The sequence below is a fragment of the Protopterus annectens genome, chromosome 6.part0, assembly GCF_019279795.1.
Source record: "Protopterus annectens isolate FY-2018-M chromosome 6.part0, PAN1.0, whole genome shotgun sequence".
In the NCBI taxonomy this organism is placed as follows: domain Eukaryota; kingdom Metazoa; phylum Chordata; order Ceratodontiformes; family Protopteridae; genus Protopterus; species Protopterus annectens.
In genome coordinates, this window is record NC_056737.1 from 596,905,358 (window position 1) to 596,927,182 (window position 21,825).

The following is a 21,825-nucleotide window of genomic DNA, read 5'->3' on the forward strand; positions in this document are numbered from 1 at the left end:
CCTAGACTTTGTTAATCAGGCTGACTGAGGGCTACCTGCAAGCAGATAACCCAAATGTAACGACTGCAACAGTGAAACACGAAGAACATCAAGGGGGGAAGTGGACAAAGGTCAGTTCACAGATCCAGTGGTAGTTGGAAATGGGAGCACCCCCATCCGGATCTGAGCTCTGAGAAATTTTCTCATCATCCTATTCGCATCAGCTTTGGATAAGTTTGTGGAAGAACTAAGAGACTATGTGGAGGATGGAGGTCCTAAATGCCTGCAAGGGGATCCCTCCAAAAAAGGGGAAGGGAGCAGAGAAGTGAATGGATCTGGTAGGACTGGAGGTATTTGGATCCAGGGTGATATAAATTTAGAAACAATCACTTCAGATCTGATTTTTTGACATCTTAGTTGGAGGCTTCAGTGAAGGGCTGATGAGGAAAACAATAGAAATCAGCTAAAGGATACTAGTAAGGGAGGTAGGAGAAAGTCAAATTAAGAATAACTTAAAAGCAACTCACGATTACTATGAAAATAACTCCCAAATCTCAAGAGCAACCAGATCCTAGTCTGAAGCTGAATGGGTGCAAACAATAGAGATACATTACATTGGTGGTGCACTGTGGGTATAAGGAAGAGCTCAAGAGTTTTGGAGCCGAGGATCTGGTAGAAGCAGCAGAGTCAGATTCAAGTCTCTGATCTGAACCTATCAGTTGAGGAAAGACAATATCAGAACACAAGTTATCAGGCCCTTTGGAATCACTACTTAACCATAGCCTCCAAACAGGCTTTGCGCCTCACAAATGGAGAACAGCAACACTCATTCCCCTGCATAAAGGTAGCCATCTACAGACACTGGAAACTAGAGACCCACAAGTTTCACTAATCTCAAATGCAAAGCCATTGAAATAATTACCTTGGAAATTATCAACAATGACATAGGGAACCTTCTAGTCATTGAACCCAACCCAGTTTGGTTCTGTCAAGGGCAGGTCATGCCTAATCAACTAACTAATTCTTTGAGAAGGTCACCAAAGCAATGGATGAGGACGCAACGGTTCATACTGCCTACCTTGACCTGGCCAAGGCATTTGACACAATACCCCCACTTGGGCATTGTTGACAAACTCAGGAGGTTAGGTATAAACCCTTATGTCTCCCAATGAACATCCAGATGGCTCACAGACAGGATGCAGGAAGTTAGAATTGGGGTGTTTACCTCCACAAATAGGCCAGTCACAAGTGGAGTCCCTCACGGACAGATCCTTAGACTGCTCCTTTTTGGCATCTACTTCTCTGAAGTCAAGGCCCACTAGATGATTAAACTTGCAGACGATTGCAAATTAGGAGCAGTCACAGCATCCCTCACCGACACTAATGTTCTCCAGGAAGGGCTGACGTGGACAAATAACTTCTGTCAGAGCCATAGACTAAAATGAAATGGCAAGAAATGCACAATACCACCCACCTGGAAGTCATTCACCCTTGGTAAATATCATATTAACACACCCCATCAGTTGACCCAGTAGTCACGGACTTGGGGATATATGTAAATCGTAATCTAGACTTTCATCATCAAGTGTTTACACTAGTGAGGAAATCATTCTATACTGTGCACAAAAACAAAGTTATGGCATCTAGATCCAATGAGGTCATTATTCCTCTGTACTTGGCATTCATCAGACCCATCATTGAGTACAATATCCACTTTGGTATGTACCTAAATTGGCTAGGCTTAAAAACGCCCCAGTGGCCTTTGCTTAGAAAATTTCTGATTGGTCTGGAGAGAAAGGGGAAATTTTATAGGACCAAAATAGGAGGGAATTTATTTTCTTCCACATTTGTTCTAGGTGAAGGTGACTGTTCAGTGCAGAATAAAGCTATGTACCATGGTATTTTAATGGGATGATTTGATCAATGAGGTTGTCAAGATGGTCATGGATAAGAAGCGCCAAGAGTTTTTCTGCTGTTTAGGGGAGGTACCAAACAGCATTTTTTTATTTAAAAGTGTGCAGAATTAGCTTGTTGCTATTAAGCCATTTAATAAGAAAAAAAAATCAGCTTGCAGTTGCTCTTGCATGGCCGAGGTCAGGTTTGAGTGAAATAAGACCAAGTAATCAGCATAGAGACAGAGAGACAGGGAAGGGCAGTCAAGTGGTAGTTTATTAATGAAAATGGAAAAAAAAAGAAGGGAAGGGAAGCCAAAATGGAGTGCTGAGTGACTCCTTTAAGAAAAAAGGTGGAGGCAGAGTGGGTGTTCAGAAACTGAAAACAGAAGTACCAATTGGAAAGATAATTTTGAAACTTCGCTCAGGAGTTGCATATGGGCTGATTCCAAATTCAGTTATGTCATCTAACAGAATGATACAGGCAATGAGATCAAATGTTCTGGTGAGGTCAATAAAGATGGCTCCAGTGATGAGGCCTTTGCCCATAGCCAGGAGGATATAATCAATTAAGTGTCCAGAATGCTGCAGAAGTGCTCTTACATGTACAAAAGCCATGCTGTTTTGAGGCGAGTAAATGCTGTTGTGAGATATAATGGGTGTGATGACTGTAAGCCAAGTGTTCAAGAATTTTACAAAGTATGAAAAGAATGGAGATGGGACAGAAGTCAGTGGCATGAACTGGTTGAGTTTTATGAGGGCAGGAGTTTGGCAATGCCCATTTTTTCAGATACCAGACATGATGTTCCGAGTTAAGCAGAGCCTACAAATGTGAAGAGGGCTATGAAGTCTTTACACAGGAATAAGAAGCAATAGAGAAGACTGTCAGGAGAGCAGGTGAGTCAATTTTAAGTCCTTCAAGTATTTAAGTTTGCGCTCTCTGAAATGGAGAGTGGGAATATAAGTGGAAGACAGGGTTAGAGGGAGAGGAAGAGTTATTAATGGAATCAGGGTTATGAAGTGTACTGAAGTGCTGACTGAAATCAGCTGTTGTGAGCTGACAAGAGGAGGAGTGGGTACTAAGTGGATTAGTATAGCCTGTCAGGCAGTTGACTGCTGGCCAGAATTTTTTAGTCGAGTTGGGAAGAGATGCAGATGCTTTTTTTCATAATGTGACTTTTGTGTCATCAGAGTAGCCAAATTGCTTAACTTAGAATAGTGCTACCTGAAGGTTGAGGTTGTGTTCTCTTTCCAAGTATGCCAGGCACTGTCCCAGAGAATGAGGAGGCTTTTGAGTTCGTATGTGATCCAGTTGTTTTTAAGGAGTTTATAGAGCAGTGTAATTTGAGGAAAGTGAGTCCTGGATGTTAGTGAGAAATTGTACAAGGAGAATAGTGCAGTGGTTAGGGTCAGCAGAAGAGAGAGAATATGAAACCAGTCTAATGAGGCTAGAACCGCCTATAGTTTGAGAATGTTGGATTGGGATTTGTTCCAAAATATAAGAGAGAAAAGGAGGGATTTTATTTATGTGGTGAGAAATATTGAAGCTGATTAGGCAATGTTCACTGAAGGAAGGGGGAGTTAATGAGAATTTGAGAAATAATGTTAGGCTTATTAGTAATAATAAGATCAAGAAATGAGTTAGGGTTTGGTCTGGTTGGATAAGTGACCAACTGCGAGAGTTTGAAGGATTTCCAAGATACTGCACTGATTAGAACTGAGATATTCTCAAGCAAAAGGGTTGTGAATCTTGCTAAGGAGGTGGGGGGGGTGTAAGTGACAGGAGGAGGAATATGAACATTTTTAGGGGAGGGCACAAGAAGTACCCAGTTAGGAAGAGTCTGTGGTAGTGTTGCTTTGAACTAAGAGTTGGACATTTAAATTAGATTTAAAATGCAACAATGTTCCACCACCAAATGTAGAACCAGGTCTCCCATCAAAATAATAGTTGTATGCACCCAGGGAAGTGGTGGTAGATGGAGTGATCATTGGGTTTGAGCAAAGATCATGTCACGCTTATGAAGTCAGGGTGATGGACAGAGAAAAATCTGTTTGGTTGGTCCATTTGTTCTTGATACTGTGGGTGTTAATTAAGATACATGATAAAAGAGATGGGTCAGAATTAATTTCAATGTTTCTACATATGAGCAGGAGTTTATAGGGGAGCACTTATACAGCAATCTGGGTAGTTTTAAAAGACTGTTTTGTAAGAGATGGGTTGGTAATATAAACAAGTGAAATTGGGTATGTCATGCAATGAAAAGTGTGTAAGAAAGAAGGGTTGCGGGGATGTACATACGTGGGTATATGAAAAGTGAAGCTGAATGGAAATTACTTGGGTAAATGAAATAAGGATTTTTAAGAGATGTATGAGAGGTCTACTTTCACTCAGTAGCGAAGGAAACCCTATTGCTGCTGGTGGAAGATTAACACAAGAGCAGCAGGACAGTGTACGTTGAGATGAAAAGATGGGAGGACATTTCAAAGGAGATGACCCCCCCCCAGGGATTTTTTTGGGGTGGGTGGAGTACATAGAGTTTGAAAAGACTGAAAGGTGGGGTTAGATATGTGCTTGACAGACAGTGATCATGAAAGAAGAGTGGAGGCAGGGAGATATGTTTATTTGTGTAGCTACATGCTGTGCTCCTTCAAGATGGAATGATGATGCAAGCAAAAATGTGAGGGGCTAGAAAGGAATAAAGATGCAAGTTTGGGGATTGAGAGAGAATAGAACGCAGGCATAAAACCACAGTACTGTGTGAGTTAGTTTGAAAATGAGCAGAAGACGCTGTAACAACAGGTGAGAGGGAAGCCTTCCAAACCAATAAAAAAGTCTTAATTTGAAATTGCTGTGCAATGGATGTTACAAGCAGCAAACTATGTCAAAAAAGTACAGTTGTGTACCCTTACCATAAATGTATATGTTCGAATGTATTCACTGTTGCAGTCATTACATCTGGGTTATCTGCTTGCAGGTAGCCCTCAGTCAGCCTGATTAACAAAGTCTTGGTTCCTGCGGCGGTTGCTGTCTCTTCTTCCATTACGTCAGGTCGCCAGGGGTATAAAACATGCAGCTGACGCCATTACATCAGTTTTTCTTGCCCCAGATGTCAGGTGCCCCCCAAATGGGGAGCAAATAAGTATAAAAGTACAATGATATACCTCCAACAAAAAAGCAAATACACCAAAAAGGCTTTAAGCATAGTAAAGGAAAGTAGAGGTATAGCCAAAAGAAGTTAGGGGGCTGGAGGGAGGATAACCAGGACTGCAACAGTGAATACACTTGAACATCCACATTTATTATAAGTGTACACAACTGTACTATGTTCTTTGTGTTTCACTGTTGTAGTCATTGCATTTGGGTAGATTCCCTAAGCTTTGGTTGGGAGGAGGAATTTAGATAGCGTTAGGACCAGCTATAAGGCCCTGCAAGACTGCAGTGGCAAAGACAGCCCTGGATTTAGAGAAAATTGGCAAATGATAATGCTTGGTGAAAGTATGTACAGAACTGCAGGTAGCAGCTTCTAGGATGTCCCTGGTAGGAAAGCCTCTGAGAAAGGCTGTAGAGGTAGATGCAGCCCTGGTGGAGTGAGGTCTGATCCCCTGAGGGATAGGTTTTCCATGGTGCTTATAGCAGAAATGAATGAAATGGCCTATCCATTTAGAAATGGTTTGCTTTGAAATAGCCTTGCCCTCTGCCCCTGCAGCAAATGCTACCATCAGTTGTTCAGATTTCCTTTGAGATTTAGTCCTGTTCAAGTAGAATCTGAGTTGTCTGTGTACATCTAAGGAATGCAGTATCCGTTCCCCTCTGTTCTGTGGATTGGGAAAGAAGGTTGGCAAATGAATGGATTGATTAAGAGCCACACTGGATACCACCTTGGGCTTCGGATGGATTGGTTCTGAGGGACACCCTGTCTGCATGAAAGATGATGAAAGGCTCCACAGCCATAAGGGCCTGTAATTCAGATACCCTTTTAGCTAAAGTGATTGCTAAAAGAAAAGCTGTTTTCCAAGAAAGAAATTTTAAGTCTGCAGTAGCAGCTGGCTCGAAAGGAGGTAGAGTGAGTTTCTCCAAAACAAAGTTAAGGTCCCAGGCAGGGGTTAGAGCTCTCCTTGGTGGTCTCAAATATTTGGCCCCTCCAAGGAACTGCTTCAGAAGAGGATGAGAGAAGAGGAGGGCGGGGTCTGTGTTGTAATGAGCTGAAATGGCTGAGGTGTGGATTTTAATGGAGGAAAAAGACAGGCCCTTGTGAAGCATCTCAGTTAAGTATTGCAAAATCTGAGGTAAACTGGGCACTGCTGTGCTCATCCCTTGAGATTGATTCCAGGCACAGAATCTTTTCCATTTGTCAGCATAAGATTTTCTAGTACTAGGTCTTCTCGCCTCCAAAATGACATCCCTCACAGGTTTGCTGAGGGATGCTAAGGGGGAATTTGAATGATTAGCCAAGCTGCAAGATTCAATGTTTGGAGCTGAGGGTGCAGAATTTGGTTCTCCTGCTGAGACAGTAAGGAAGGTGTCTGAGGCAGGTGCCACAGAGAAATGTGTAACACACTGCGCAGGAGAGGGTACCAGTGTTGGCGTGGCCAGTCTGGAGCAATCAAAATCATTTTTGGCTTGTCCTGTTTGGCTTTTAGTAGAACTTTGGAGAGCAAAGGGAGAGGGGGGAAGGTATAGACTGATAGGTTTTTCCAGCTGAAGGACAGAGCATCCACTTTCCAGGCTTTATTGTGATAAGGTCTTGTGCAAAATTTGTCCAACTGGTAGTTCTGGGGTGAGGCAAAAAGATCTATGTCTGGGCTCCCCCATTTGCATGTCAACATGTTGAAAATCCGTGGTTCCAGTTTCCATTCGTGAGGGTCCGTGAGATTTCTGCTTAGCTCGTCTGCCAGAACGTTCTGCTTTTCTGGCAGGAATTGAGCTTGTAGTTGTACTTGGTAGCTGAAGGCCGTCTTCCACAATGCCATGGCTAGTCTGCAGAGGGGGTAGGAATGTGTACCCCCTGCTTGTTTATGTGCCACATAACCGTGGTGTTGTCCCGTCTTTATCAGTAATTGTCCTGGCTGAAGGTATTCCTTGAAGGCTGTCAGTGCATTCTGTACAGCTAGCATTTCTTTTTGGTTGATATGAAGGTGCATTTGATTTGGGCTCCATTTGACCTGAATGCACTTCCCTGCCAGATGAGCCCCCCATGCATAGTCTGATGCATCTATAGTTAGGGTTTGGGTGGCAGGGGGTGGTGTGAATGGCAGTCCCTTGTTTTGGTGGAAGGCCTCTGCCCAACATAGGAACTCTAAGCGCAGGCAAGGTATGATAGGAATCATTGTTTCCAGGCTGTGACAATGTTGACTCCATAAACTTTTTAAGTACCACTGAAGTTTCCTCATATGCAGTCTTGCATATGGAATTAAAAGAATGCAGGAGGCCATGATCCCCAAGGCTTGCAGTATTTGCCTTGCAGGTAGCAGGGTTTTTGTGGCCACCTTTGAAGTCACCAAATGAATTTGCTTTTCTGGCGTAAGGAAAGTCATCTTGGCAAGTTGTATTCAAGCTTGCACCCAGGAATGTAATCTTTTGAGAGGGTACCAGTTGAGATTTCCTTTTATCATGTACCCTAGACAGGTTAGAACTCTTTTTACAAACACAATATGATTTAGAAGAATGGCCTGGTTTTCTGCCTGAATTAGACAATTGTCCAGGTATGGATATATTTGAATATTTCTTTGCCTGCAAAGTGCAATTACTGGAGCCAGGCACTTTGTGAATACCCTAGGTGCAGTAGACAAGCCAAAGGGCAGTGCAGAGAACTGACGATGCATGCAGCCTGCTTTGAAGCATAGGAATCTTCTGCAAGATTCCCTGATTGAGATATGCAGGTAAGCCTCTTTTAAGTTGCCAACCAGACATCCTTGCCTAGCATAGGAAGTAACTGGTGAAGAGTCAGCATCCTGAATTTTGGAATGTCCAGAAAGGTGTTTAGAGTAGACAGGTCCAGAATTGGTCGCCATGATTTGTCTTTTCTGGATACCAGGAAAAGTCTGGAATAGAAACCTTGTCCCTTTTCCTCTTTTGGTACTAGCTAAATAGCCCCCATGTTTAGGAGGGAAGGTACTTGTCTGAGCCTCTGTCCACTGATTTGGGGGCAGGTCTGGCCACCCATTTGGAGTTGGCAGCGTGTAGAAAAGAAATCTGTATCCTTGGGACACTATGTTTAAAACCCATTTGTCCTGGGTTATAAGTTGCCAGTTTCTTGAATGAAGAGCCAGTTTTCCCTTCAAAGGGGCAGCTAAGAGGTAAGCGCTTGATAATTTCAAAGGGAAGTCATTGAGACTGTTTACCATAGGGTGGTGCCTTGTTGTTTCCAGATTTGGAAGTGGAAGCACCCCATTGCTTAGTTCTGAAAGTCCCTTGGAACTGAAACCTGAATGTCTGGGTTTGGTCGTAGTGGCTCTGGAAGGAGCTGGAAAGGACCAGTTCTTAGTAGGCCAATGCCTACTAAATCTGTGAGGTTGCACTTGTAAGAAATCTTTCACAGTTTGCATTGATTTAGCTTTATCTTCCGTCTTTTTTAGGACTTCTTCAGCCTTACTGCCAAATAGGCGGTCCTGCTGTAAAGGAGCATCCAAAAGTTTTGCTTTAACATGATCAGGCAAAGATTGCTCCTTAAGCCAAGCATGCCTTCTAAGCAAAGACCCAGTAACAGCAGCCCTACAAGAGGCATCTAAAGAATCAAAACCACATTGCAAAGTATGTTTGCCAACTTGTTCAGCTGAATGCAATAAATCCTGCAAATTTTTATTCTCCACACAATCAGAAATCAACATCATTTTCTGTTTAAGACGTCCCATGATATGCTGTTGATATTTTAGCATATGAAATTGACAGTTTAAAGCCCTGATTGCTAAGGTTGCAGAAGTATAAACCATTTTACCCCATCTATCCAGCGCCCTGGAGTCCCTATCAGAAGCGGTAGGATTTTTAGCAGTAGAAGCCTTAATGCCCTTGGGCCCCTGAGAAATAGTTTCAGGGTCCGCAACAGGATTCTTGAAAAAGAATTTGTGGGAGTCAGGAACCCTGTAGTATCTCTGTCTGGTTTGCAAGGGGCTGAAGGCAAGGAATAGGGGCCATACTGGATTCCGAAAACATAATATCTAATACAGTAGGTATAGCCAAAGGCCTATGCTGAGGAGGAAGAAGGAAATCCCTAAGCCTCTTTTTGGATTCAGAGAAATCCTGACTTTCCTAGTGGAAATGCTCCCTTAAGGTATGTAAAGTTTCCCCAAAAGAGAAATCCTCAGGCAGAGAAGCAGAGGGAATGGAATCCTCTGCATCAGAATCCCCATAAGTAGGTATGGACAAATCCAGATCATTAGAAGAGTCAGAAGAAACAGAGTCCTGTTCAGAAGATTCATAGTCAAATTCAATCCTAGGCCTCTTGGAGGTGGGGGGTTGACTACCCCTGATTAGAGTAATTAAATCTTCAGCCATTTTTGATCATTTGTTTTTTAGGCATAGGGGCCTGAACATGTGGCCTGGGCGTCGGTTTTTTTAGACATAGATCGAGATTTAGGCCTTAACACTGAAGTTTGAGTTTGTTTAATATGCAAGTCTGTAGGCCTGAATACACCTTCAGAAGCCGGTGCCTGCTCAGCGGCTCCGTACCCATCCAAGGTACAGACATCCACGGGTTCCATATGTTAAGTATCTCGCAGCATACCGGACTCTGAATGGGTCTCAGTAGAGGCTTGCAAATCAGAAGTAGTGGGTATCAGGGGCTGCAAAAGCGCCTTACTGAGTACCGGCGAACTGGCTTAGAAGCGTCATCGGCAGCTTTGGACCTCAACGTCCTGTCTCTGTCTATTTCTTTGCGTTTTTTCGGTATTCCGGTAGTCGGATGGCTAACCATCATTTCTGGATAATTAAACCGAGAACCGAAATATTTTGAAGCAAAAAATGTACCGACGACGGATAGTGCGCTGATTAAATAAAGCACAAAACCGGCAGCAAGGTATGTCGTGGTCAGGGCCTAGGCAAGGAATACAGTACAAATGAAAGTCCTTATGAGGTATTTGCTTCCCACAAGTAATACAATTATTAACTTTTACTGACATTGGAAAGGAGCAAGAAAAAGTTTCCCCAATGGGGTACTTAGCTTTTAGTTGAAGACTTCGGTTCTGAAACTTGAAAACGAAAATTTCAGGAGTCGGCTGACTGGCACTTGTGAACTGCTTCTGCTTCGGGCACCACAGGGCAAATAAGTCTGATGTAATGGCGTCGGCTGCATGTTTTATACCCCTGACGTCATGGAAGAGATTGCAACCAACGCAGGACCCAAGACTTTGTTAATCAGGCCGACTGAGGGCAACCTGCCAGCAGATTACCCAAATGTAATGACTGCAACAGTGAAACACAATGAACATCAGAACTGGTCAGGGATACTGTCAAAGTCATAGTGGTTCTCCTGAGATCCAACAAAATAACTCTCAGAACAGTCAGATCCTGGGGCTCTGGAACCAAAGAACAGATTGGAGGAGGAGATAAAACTATGTGGGAAAGTGACAGGAAAGCTCCTGGATCTAATGGGGAACAGAGCCAAGATAACCTCCATATGGACCTGAGCTCTAAGGAACTTTTATCATACTCCTGCATTTGCTTCAGAAAGACTCCCGGAGAGCCTGATGGATTAAGCAGTAGACTGAGGTCTGTAATACTTTTTATGTGTCTGCATAAAAAGTGTGTGGAGCCGAGAAGAGATAGGGTCTATCATAAACTCTGGTCAGCGAGTCCTCAGACTGTAAGATGTGCTAGGGCTTAGGATCCGGTGATTTTTTTATCCACAATCTGGATGGTAGATTTGGGTGAAATAACAATGGGAACCAAAGACTTAGGATCCGAAAGCTTAGGGTCCACAGTTTTTTCATCAGACTGTAAGATGTGCTAGGCTTACGATTCGACAATATAGGATCTGTAATCTGGGTGATAGGACTGGGAGAAATAACAATGGGATCCGAAAGCTTAGGGCCACAATTTGTCATTTCAAGTCTAACGAACTCTGATCTGAAGATTTGAGAACTTTTAATGGTGGTTTACGGAAAGACTTTGGAGCGAATGCTTCCTGTGCTCTGACGGAGCATTTGAAGACTTACTGGGGTTTTGAAGAGGAAGGAAGCAAATCTTTTAAGTATGAATTTACTATGCCTGCCAGCTATGGCTCTAATTAAAACCTGCATAATAGTACAGTTTTGTATTTAAATGAGCCGCACCTAAATAATAAACTCGCTCCCTGTGGGCATCCAAGTTAGGGATTTTATGCCACAGGAAGTACATTTCTTGAAACCTGTTGGCTTGTCAGAAAAATAGAAACTAACTGAAGCAAGGACAGATTTTTTTTTTTTATGGAAGGAAAATATACCACCAACAGTAAAAATGAATACCCTGTTTAATATGGTAATAGTTAGAGAGGACAGAAGAAAGGCAAAATACCAACAATGGTAAGTCTGATAGACTACTATAAAAATAGTAGATGGTCTAATGCAGAAAACCCTGAAAAACTTTGAGGGAGGTTCAAAATATTATAGTTAAGGTAAAATATAGAAGAGGAATAAATATTGAGTAAAAGGAATTAAACCTTATTCACTTACAACTACCTAAATGGTAAGTAAATGCTACGGGAGAAGGATGGTGGTAAACGAGATCAGGGACATTGGGGATGGACTAAGGCATTATGGGTAGAGGGAGGAGCTCAAGAGTTGGATCCAAAGTCTGTAGTATGCAGCAGAGTCAGATTTGAGGATCGGACCCATAACCCATTCAATGAGGAAGAATGAAAAGGACGTCAGATTATTACTTTTAACTATTTGAGATTAGCTTTATGGCTTAGCCTGAAAAAGATACATTTAAGTCAGTGTTCTAGCCCAGTTAATATTCAAATAAACAATGTTTAACATGCTCGGAAATATAACAAAGACAATGGCCTTACTAATTTGAACTCTATTTGTTAATAGGTCCTTCAGTGGAGCCACCGATGAAGAAACAATCATGAGAGAAATTAATCTGTTTACAGAGCTTCTTGACAGTCCCGAGCTACATCTGAATGATACCTACATCATAGCAGGATATACCAATCCAGCTGCTCCCAGTCGTCACAATGAGATCTGGTTCCTTTATAGGCCATAACTGAACTCTGTTTGGATATTGTACTACAAAATACTGGAATTATATAGACTGCACTGGCATTCACAATGGACTACATCTTCATATTTAGGTATGTCAGATATATCCACTGAGAAGAAACCATCAAACTGCAAAATGCGAGACAATCTGTTTAGAAGTGCACAAATGAATATGGTTCTAAAAAATATATATGTTTTGTAACTACTGCTGCTCTCTCTCTCTCTCCCTCTCTAGCGGCTCTTAAGAAAAACAGGGAAACCATTACAATGACAGAAATCTAATAAATATTAATTTAAATATCAGTACATCCTAACAATTAAGGTATAAATTTTAAGTAAGAACATATTCTGAGATCCTAAGTTTGAGTCCAACTGTTACCCGTAGAATGTTCAGTTCGGAACAAATTTAGCAACCAGACTGAAGCACAAATGCTGCGCCTTAAGAGAGGGATTATGTACTGTAGTAAGCCATACTCTGATGCCAAAGACAAAGTATCTATTTTCACATATGTCTAAGTGTTGCACAGAGGTACAAATATGGCAATTATATCTTCAACTTGTAATGGGACAATAACACACACCAGCCGAACAGAATACAAACGAGGACTCGGAGACAACAATTATTCTACTTAAGATCAGTTATACTCTGTACTTTAAACAGAAAACTGTATGAACTAACTTCTTTAAGATTTAAAGGAATTTTGTTACTTTCACCATTAACTAACTTTAGTTAGCTTATGTGCTAACTGTAACAGTTACAAGTTTTTTTTAATAGAATATAAAAAGTGTGGAAATTCACTGCAAGGCTAGCCCCCTGGCTGTGTAAACCTTGGCTCTAGATAATTGTCACTGTTGAAGCACACTACTGAGACCCCTTGTGCAGAAATGGGAAAAAGGAGTTGTGGATGGTTGGATAAAAAGTGTGGAAGTGCTACCGGATGGCTGAATATGTTCATACATGTGCAGTACACACCAGCCACACAGTGATGTGATACCAAGCTTTAAGTGCATTTCTTGGTATAACAAGGGGAACAGTAGCTGTGTGTCAAGTGCTGATAAAGTAATAAGCAGGTTCAGCACTACAGTATAATCTACTGCTCATACTTGCATTTAATCTTCATTTTTATTTCAAAATTACTTATTTTATTTCAGAATTTAGTGAGACAATATCTCATTTCCATACAATCACAATGGGTAGTAACCATTTAATTAGTCCTCCTTGATCCTAAGTGCTACCTGACATTTTTTTGAACAGAGTTTGTTTTTGGAAACTTGATATTTAACTAACACTTTTCAGGCTACTTTGTCTGATGTTTTCCATAAGCATGGATTAATGTATTATCTTAATTATTCTAAATAGTTTTACTTGCAACAAAGCATTCATGCCAAGAAAGAACCCAAGTTTTACAGGAACAATGTAACAATAAAGAGAGAATCATAAAATAATTACAAAATACATGTTAAAACAGTACACTATCCAATTCAAGATGATGCCTGGGAATTCATCCAAACTGGTGGATTTGGGTACTTTCTCAAAACCAGCAAGTGCTCCCAATATGATTTCATCCCAAGAAATTCTACTGTACCAGTTAAAACAGTGGAAGAGACAGAAACTACACATGAACATAAAACAGCAGACACTTTGTCAGTCCTTCTCAATGGACTTAAACATAATTCTTCTAAGTGGTACGATGTACATAAGCATTTATAATGCACAGTAAGTTAGCATAGCGGGAAAAAAAACGTGATTTCTGGTTCTGAGGATTTCCATCAGTACTAAGAGATCCAGCCCAGTATACTGACTCTCTGTTATACAGCTGGCACTGTCACTGAATACAGCTGCTAAATTCTTTCAATTATGCAGGTTAATCCCAAAGACAAATCACAGAACATACATTTGTAACAAAGTAGGCAAACCTCTCAAAGTATGGACACATACACTTGCATGCACACACGCACAGATTCTATAAACTATATGCACATAACTAATTCCCTTAACTCAAGCACAGTTTATTAAGCTTTGCCATAATGGTATAATTCTTGCAAGCCGACTTAATAAAATATAGTTTTTTCCACTATTTGTACATTACCCATTTCTCAACAATTCCAGTCATATTTTGTCACTCCAGTTAACAAAATAATGACAACTCCATTTTACAGCACCTGCTCTTATGGACCAGAAGAAATCTTACAGAATACAGGATGTACTGTAATAGCAAGATACCACTCAAATGGAATAAAATGGTCTCTCTCAGTGCACTCCCCTAGACTGCTATTAAATCACAAGTCATTGCAGTGCCACAATGCAGTCTGGGGAATTCCTCACTCACTTACATTAGAGTAAGCACTCTGGGGAAGCTGTGAATCTAGAGAGATGTTTAATGGATTTATATATCAAGTAATGCAAAGAGGATAGGATTAGAATGCAGGCACTTCAGATTTTAAATTCATTTTCTTTTTTTCTTTTTTTGTTTGAAAATTTAGTTTAGTTGCTAGCAGGCTTTAGTATCCTATTAAATAAAATAAATAAGCACACTACTGAGACAAAGGACACAACAAACAAATGTTTGACTCTAGCCTACAGATGACAATGGCCTGCACATAAGCCCAACAGCAGAAACCATATGATTAGAGACTACTAAAAGCGTCATACAGACATCCATGGTACCTGATTACCTTGTAAATTAAAACATCTAATGTGCTAAATGTGCTGCAGGTACAACCTGCTAAGGCAATTTTTTTCATTAAAGCAATGCATTCAGCTGCAAAGGAGGAGGATTAGAAAAACATTTTAAAAGTTTCCTCTCCACAGCTCTGTATCAAGATGTGTGACAGGTGCTGATACTTTGAAAATTAATATTTTAGGTTAAAAAAAACATTTATTCCAAAATTTACTGCTACATCTAAGAAGTATTTCTAGAGACAAGCTTCACCCTTCTGCATCTGCTGGACCAAAGACAGAGCCCTTCTTATCCCTACTACTTAAATACTTAGTTCAGAACCAGAATTACTTTTTAATTGCAAAACGATAACATCTATAACAATAACAGCACTGCTTTGCAATCTAACAGCAAAAGTGAAGAACTAAGTATGGGTCGCAACACACCCTATACCAATCTATACCAAATCAGGTAAGTAAACAATGGCAACACATATAGAACACAAACTACACAGAATGACTATTGTAAAAGACTTCACTACTAAAAGAAAGTACACTACTACACAGTAGCGCTAACACTAATTATATTAATAAATATGTAAGAGAAGTGTTGCTTAAGAAGCTTAGTATACAGTTAGGCAGCCTCACAACAGTAACTGTTATAGCAATTACTGCACTTCTTTATTCTAACCTACATAATTCTGCAATGCAGTAGTTACAGCATTGTAGCCTTCTGTCCGGATCTGTAGCATCTCTCACTTTGCAGGAATCTTCAGGTGAACCAGTGACATCATTTATCTTAACTGAGCATCCTGACAAACACATACAAAGAAAGAGTACTCTCCACCATCAAGAGGAATGACACTATTCCAGTGTGAGCCAATATACCAACATGGTACTACACCCACTGAAGTACCAATGCCCTCTTCTCAAGAAGTAAATATCTCAAGCAGTCAGTGTAACATCCAGCTTTCAGCAGAATTTGCCAACAGCAATCCTCAATAACTCAAACCCAAATTTCCAGGTGTCTCCCCATATTTCCATTACAGCTGGACATACCCAAAATGTATGTACATTTTTACCCAAGAGGCCCCACCATTCTACATACTGTTTATGAGAGGAAAAATAGGAGTCACTGATTTGAACACAAGTCCAGTAACCTTCAAACATACTCTAACTGATGTTTCGTAAACCTGGGGAAGGTACTCAAGTGCTTTAACAGACCTACTTGCAGATCCACCTTCTGTGTCATGTCCACCAATATTTACCCATTAGATAACTATACAAAAGGACGACAATAGTTGATTAACATCATCTATGAAGAGCTTGCATAAGATCCCACAATAATTAGCAACGTGAATATTTTGTGTTCCAACTTTGCGTACAAAACATTCCTACACAGTGTAAAAGAGGGTGAAGGGGAGAGTGTTTATTAGTTCCCTTACTGGAGAGGAGAAATGGTGTGACACATTTACAAATATATCCAATATTTCTAGGACTTGAGAATCTTTTAATGGTCTGGAAAGATGTCACTGCTCACCTTTTACTAACTCATTCGACCATGTCTCTAAGGAGGGTCATGCCACCTTTTTCCCAAACTAATCATAATATTTTGATATCTCCAATACTGAGATTTGGATGGTCCCACAATGGAAAGTCTACACCTCATAAATAACTACATTTGATCATCTTCTGAAAAAGCATTTGCCATTCTGTGCAGTGAGAGCAAACAGGAAAAGTGACCAGAAGAAGGGGAGGCATTTATTATACCAAAACACAGCAAGGTGTGACCTGCTGATGAATAGGCTAGCAAACAGATGCAGCCATAGGGAGGGGAAGTAAGGATCTTTTACACAGTAAAAGTTTCTGCTCATAGATGAATGCTTTTGCAACAATCCATCCATTTTGACTAGGGAAGTACAGTACAGTCCTAAAGAACTTGTGTCTGCATCTCTCCCCTTACCCCAAAATGAACTATTTTATCAAATTCTGCATTACCTTTAATCACTTGTTTCAGTTAGGGATTGTAATGTGGCTTAGGATAAATAACTTAGGATTAAAGAGTATTTTCACTGCACTGATTCTCCCTAATGCTAAAAGATGCAATTGTCATTGGGTGTTATTAGAGACAAACAAACAGGACCCACAGTGGGTACTGACTACATATTTTTTTAGTCTGAGGCAGCTCTTTTTCCTCTTCTGTCAGTATTATCTTTACATTTTTGTAATTCTCTGATTGTCAAGTTCTTGAATTTAGATAGTATACATTTGTCTTGGGCATCTAGAATCTCCAGTTGAAAATGTTGCATCACCCTGCGTTTGTGGATGAGAAGGACATTTATTACTGTGCAGAGGTTATAAAGTTTGAGGGTGCAAGACTCTTACAGGAATTAAATGGCATCGAGTTAAATAGATCAAATTATATAAATTTCCACAAGTGGTCTTTGGCATTCTGCAATACCTGCAGGCCTCACAAAATTAACGGGTCCAACTGCCACAGTTTTTTTTGTGAATCCTAATTTAATGAAAATGACTTTGTGATTAGATGCTGACCAGGGGTGAAGCTATTTGCATGCAGGTGGAAGAGAAGAGCCAGTAATCTGATCTGCAATGGACTCGTATCCCAGAGATGAAAAGGTGTACCCTGGATCTTATGTTTGCAATACCCTGTGTGTCAGATAATCTCGGAGTTAGCATACAGCCCTGTGCTACTTTTTATGCCCTAAAACACCTCCTTGCAAGAGGGTTACTTATCGATTGAGGAATAAAGAGTGACATTAAAGTAATCAATTAACAGTACTTAAAGTTCCTTCATGAGTAAACTGCCTTAGGGTTTCAAAAAAGTTGGCAAAGAAGCTATGAGGATTGCAGCTGGGGCCCTACATATCATCCTTATAAAGGATCCTGTTAGAGTATGTACTCTAAGGCCCATCTACCCTTGGAATCACTTATAATTTCTAGCACATCATAGCCCACCTGCTTGTTGAGAAAAACAGCTACTTCTTTTCCCAAGCTACGTAACACTGGTTCAAGAAATCAGCATCTGCTTTGCCATTTTGCTAACTTGACTTCTTGGAATGGTAAATTTGGTACAATACCAGCACCTTAAAGACATAAAAACACTACAGCATAGTGACACAGACTTGATGTTTTTGCATAGTTCCAATGTTAACAGATGAAAAAGACAAAACAACTAGCAAAGTCAGTCCACAAAATAAAATGCGTTCAGTTCTTACGGAAAAAGAAAACATCAAGTGTAGGAAAAATTACAGCAATTCTCTTCATGTGCTTGAGTTCGCGGCAGAACACATAAGGTACCCAGAAGGTCATACAGCCTCAGGTTTAGGAAAAATCAAGCAAAGCATAAAATACATCATATGTTTTTGGCCTGATTGTTGATAAAGGTTTCTTTTTTCTGCTTTCCCATAAGTGTTTCGTCCTTTTCACATCAACCTATTAAAGAATAGGGAGATTTAGCCCATGTTAGTTCTTGGACATTCGGGTGTTTGGAATTATTTTCAGGGGTCACAGTGCAGAAATGTACCTATGCTCTGCACATAGGAAACAACCTCAAAAAGTACAGTTGTGTACACTTACCATAAATGTAGATGTTCGAGTGTATTCACTGTTGCAGTCATTACACTTGGGTTATCCTGCTGGCAGGATACCCCCAGTCGGCCTGAATTCCAAAGTCTAAGTCTGTCAGTTGCTGTCGCCTCTTCCCTGACGTCAGAGCGCCAGGGGTATAAAAGATGCAGACGATGCCATTTTTTTCAGTTTTTCTTGCCCCAGATGTCAGGTGCCCCCAAAAGGGTAGGCTAAAAAATATGCCAATAAAACATGCATGCACCAAAATATATTACACCTTCATCTACAAGCAAATACACCACATAAGTTGTATAAATTAGAGAAGTGCAGATAAGTTCCAGCAAAGATATGGGGGATGATGAGTGGGTAACCTGGACTGCAACAGTGAATACACTCGAACATCTACATTTATGGTAAGTGTACACAACTGTACTATGTTCTTCGTGTTTCACTGTTGCAGTCATTACACTTGGGATGAATCCCAAAGCTATGGTTGGGAGGCTGGAGCTAATATAGCATTAGGAGCGGCTATGAGGTCCTGCAGAACTGAAGTGGCAAAGCCTGCTCTGGATTTAGAGTAGAGTGGTAAATGATAGTGCTTTGTAAAGGTGTGCACTGAACTCCAGGTTGGTTGGTACTCCCCTGAGGAAGGCTGCTGAAGTGGCTGCTGCTCTGTTTGAATGTGGCCTAATGCCCTTAGGCACTGGCTTGCCATGTTGTGAATAGCAGAAACGAATGCAGTGGCCTATCCACTTAGAAATAGTCTGCTTTGAGATGTCCTTTTCTTGTGATACTGCAGCATATGCCACTAGTAGTTGCTCTGTATTTCTGAAAGCTTTAGTTCTGTTCAAGTAGAAGCGTAGCTGTCTATGTCCAAAAAATGCAGAATTCTCTCCCCCTTATTCTGTGGGTTTGGATAAAAAGTAGGCAGATGAATAGCTTGGTTAAGGGCCACACTGGACACTACCTTACACATAAATGTCGGGTTTGTCCTCAGAGAAACCCTGTCTGGATAAAAAATGATAAAAGGTTCCACAACCATGAGTGTCTGTAGCTCTGAGACTCGTCTTGCAGAGGTTATTGCTAGGAGCAGAGCTGTTTTCCAAGATAAAAGCTTTATATCAGCTGTAGCGGCTGGCTCAAAAGGAGGCAAGGTGAGTTTTTCCAAGATATAATTGAGGTCCCATGCAGGTATTGGTGACCTCCTTGGGGGCCATAAGTTTTTGGCTCCTCTGAGGTACTGCCTTAAAGGATGAGAAAAGATTGGTGGCTCTGTATTGTAATGAGCTGAAATGGCAGAGGCATGAATTTTAATTGATGAAAAGGATAGGCCTTTGTCCAGCATCTCAGTTAAGTATTGCAAAATCTGAGGAATATTTGGTATAGCTGGGTCAATTCCTTGTGCCTGGTTCCAAGCACAGAATCTCTTCCATTTTCCAGCATAAGATTTTCTGGTACTAGGCCTTCTGGCCTCCAAAATGACATCCATCATAGCTTTAGTGAGAGGCGCGTTTTGTATGACTACATTATCCGCCATGCTGCCAGATTTAAGGTCTTTAGCTGGCTGTGCAGGATCTGATTGTGTTGCTGGGATAGTAGAGTTGGTATTTGAGGCAAGGTCCAAGCCGGGCATTGAGACAAGTTCCTTAGGATTGGATACCATTACTGGCGGGGCCAGTCTGGGGCAATCAGTATCATCTTTGACTTCTCTTGTCTGACCTTTAGGAGTACCTTGGGGAGGAGAGGCAGTGGAGGAAAGGCATATACTGCTAAGCTTTTCCAGCTGAAAGCTAGGGCGTCCACTTTCCATGCTTGTCTGTGATAAGTACTTGTGCAGAATCTTTTTAGTTGGTAGTTGTGAGTAGAGGCAAACAGATCTATCTCTGGGCATCCGCATTTCCTTATCATCATGCTGAAGACTTGTGGATCCAATTTCCACTCGTGAGGATCCATGAGGTTTCTGCTTAGTTTGTCTGCCAGAGTATTTATCTTTCCTGGCAAGAATTGTGCCTACAGATGTACTTGGTAAGTCAATGCTGTGTCCCACAAAGTCATGGCTAGTCTGCAAAGGGGGTAAGAATGAGTGCCTCCCTGCTTGTTTATATACCACATGACCGTGGTATTGTCTGCCTTTATCAGTAGTTGTCCCGGATGAAGTAGGTCCTTGAAGGCTGTCAGGGCATTCTGAACAGCTAGCATCTCTTTTTGATTTATATGTAGATGCATTTGGTTTGCAGACCATGTGCCTTGAATACACCTTCCTGCCATGTGGGCCCCCCCCAGGCATAATCTGATGCATCCGTTGTTAATGTCTGCCTGGCTGGGGGTAAAGTGAATGGCTGCCCCTTGTTCTGGTGACAAGCCTTTGCCCACCATCAAAACTCCTGTTGCAGGCAGGGAATGAGAGTAATCATAGTTTCCAGGTTGTGGCAATGTTGAGTCCAAACACTTTTTAGGTACCATTGAAGTTTCCTCATATGCAGTCTTGCATATGGAATTAGTAGGATGCAGGATGCCATGAAGCCCAAAGCCTGTAGAATTTTTCTTGCAGATAACTGGGCCTTTGTTGCCAACATTTTGAAATAGTCAGTTGCCTTTGTTTGTCTGGTGTGAGATAAGCCATCTGGGCAGTTGTATTTAAGCTTGCACCCAGAAATATTATCTCTTGAGAGGGTACTAGTTTTGATTTCTTTTCGTTGACTGTGTACCCTGGGCATGTTAGAAGTCTTTTTACAAACACCAGATGCTGTAGAAGAATGTCCTTTGTTCTCTGCTTGAATTAGACAGTCGTCCAAGTAAGGATATATTTTTATTCCTCTTTGTCTGCAGAATGCAATTACTGGTGCCAGGCACTTTGTAAAGACCCTAGGCGCAGTAGATAAGCCAAAGGGCAGTGCAGAGAATTGGTAATGCATTGAGCCAGCCTTGAATCTGAGGTAACTTCTGCATAATTGTCTGATTGGGACATGCTGGTATGCCTCTTTTAGGTCTAAAGTCGCAAGCCAAGCGTTCTTGCCCAGCATGGGCAGAAGCTCCTGCAAAGTCAACATCTTGAATTTTGGTATATCCAGGAATGTGTTCAGGATAGATAGGTCCAGTATTGGCCTCCATGCCTTGTCCTTTCTGGGTACCAAGAACAGTCGAGTAAAATCCTTGTCCCTGCTCTTGCTCGGTACTTGTTGAATGGTCCCTATGTCCATGAGGATGAGACTTGTTTTTGTGCCTCTGCCCATTTATTTTTTTTGGCAGATCTGGCCAGCTGTTTGCCTTTGGCAGGGTATGAAAATGGAACATGTAGCCTTGTGACATGATATTTAGAACCCACTTGTCCTGGGTTATAATGTGCCAATTTTGAGAAAAAAGTGCTAATTTTCCCCCTAAGGGTGCTGCCAGGAGATAAGTGCTTGGTGCAGGCAGAGGGATGTCATTGGGACTGTTTCTTGTATGGTTGTGATTTGTCTTCTCCAACTGTGGAGGTAGAAGCACCCCATTGCTTTGACCTGTATGAACCTTGCACCTGGGATCTGCCTC

At 41.3% G+C, this 21,825-nt stretch overlaps 2 protein-coding genes across 3 annotated transcripts in view; one reads left to right on the forward strand and one right to left on the reverse strand.

The window, feature by feature from the left end:
• Positions 1-12,253, forward strand: part of LOC122804424 (heme-binding protein 1-like) — a 387,784-nt gene extending 375,531 nt beyond the window's left edge. The window contains exon 5 of the mRNA XM_044074267.1: positions 11,880-12,253. Coding sequence (XP_043930202.1) covers positions 11,880-12,051 — 172 coding nt within the window. The 3' untranslated portion in view covers positions 12,052-12,253. The remainder of the gene's footprint in view (positions 1-11,879) is intronic.
• Positions 1-21,825, reverse strand: part of FANCM (FA complementation group M) — a 2,552,324-nt gene that overhangs the window by 1,987,506 nt on the left and 542,993 nt on the right. The window lies entirely within an intron of this gene.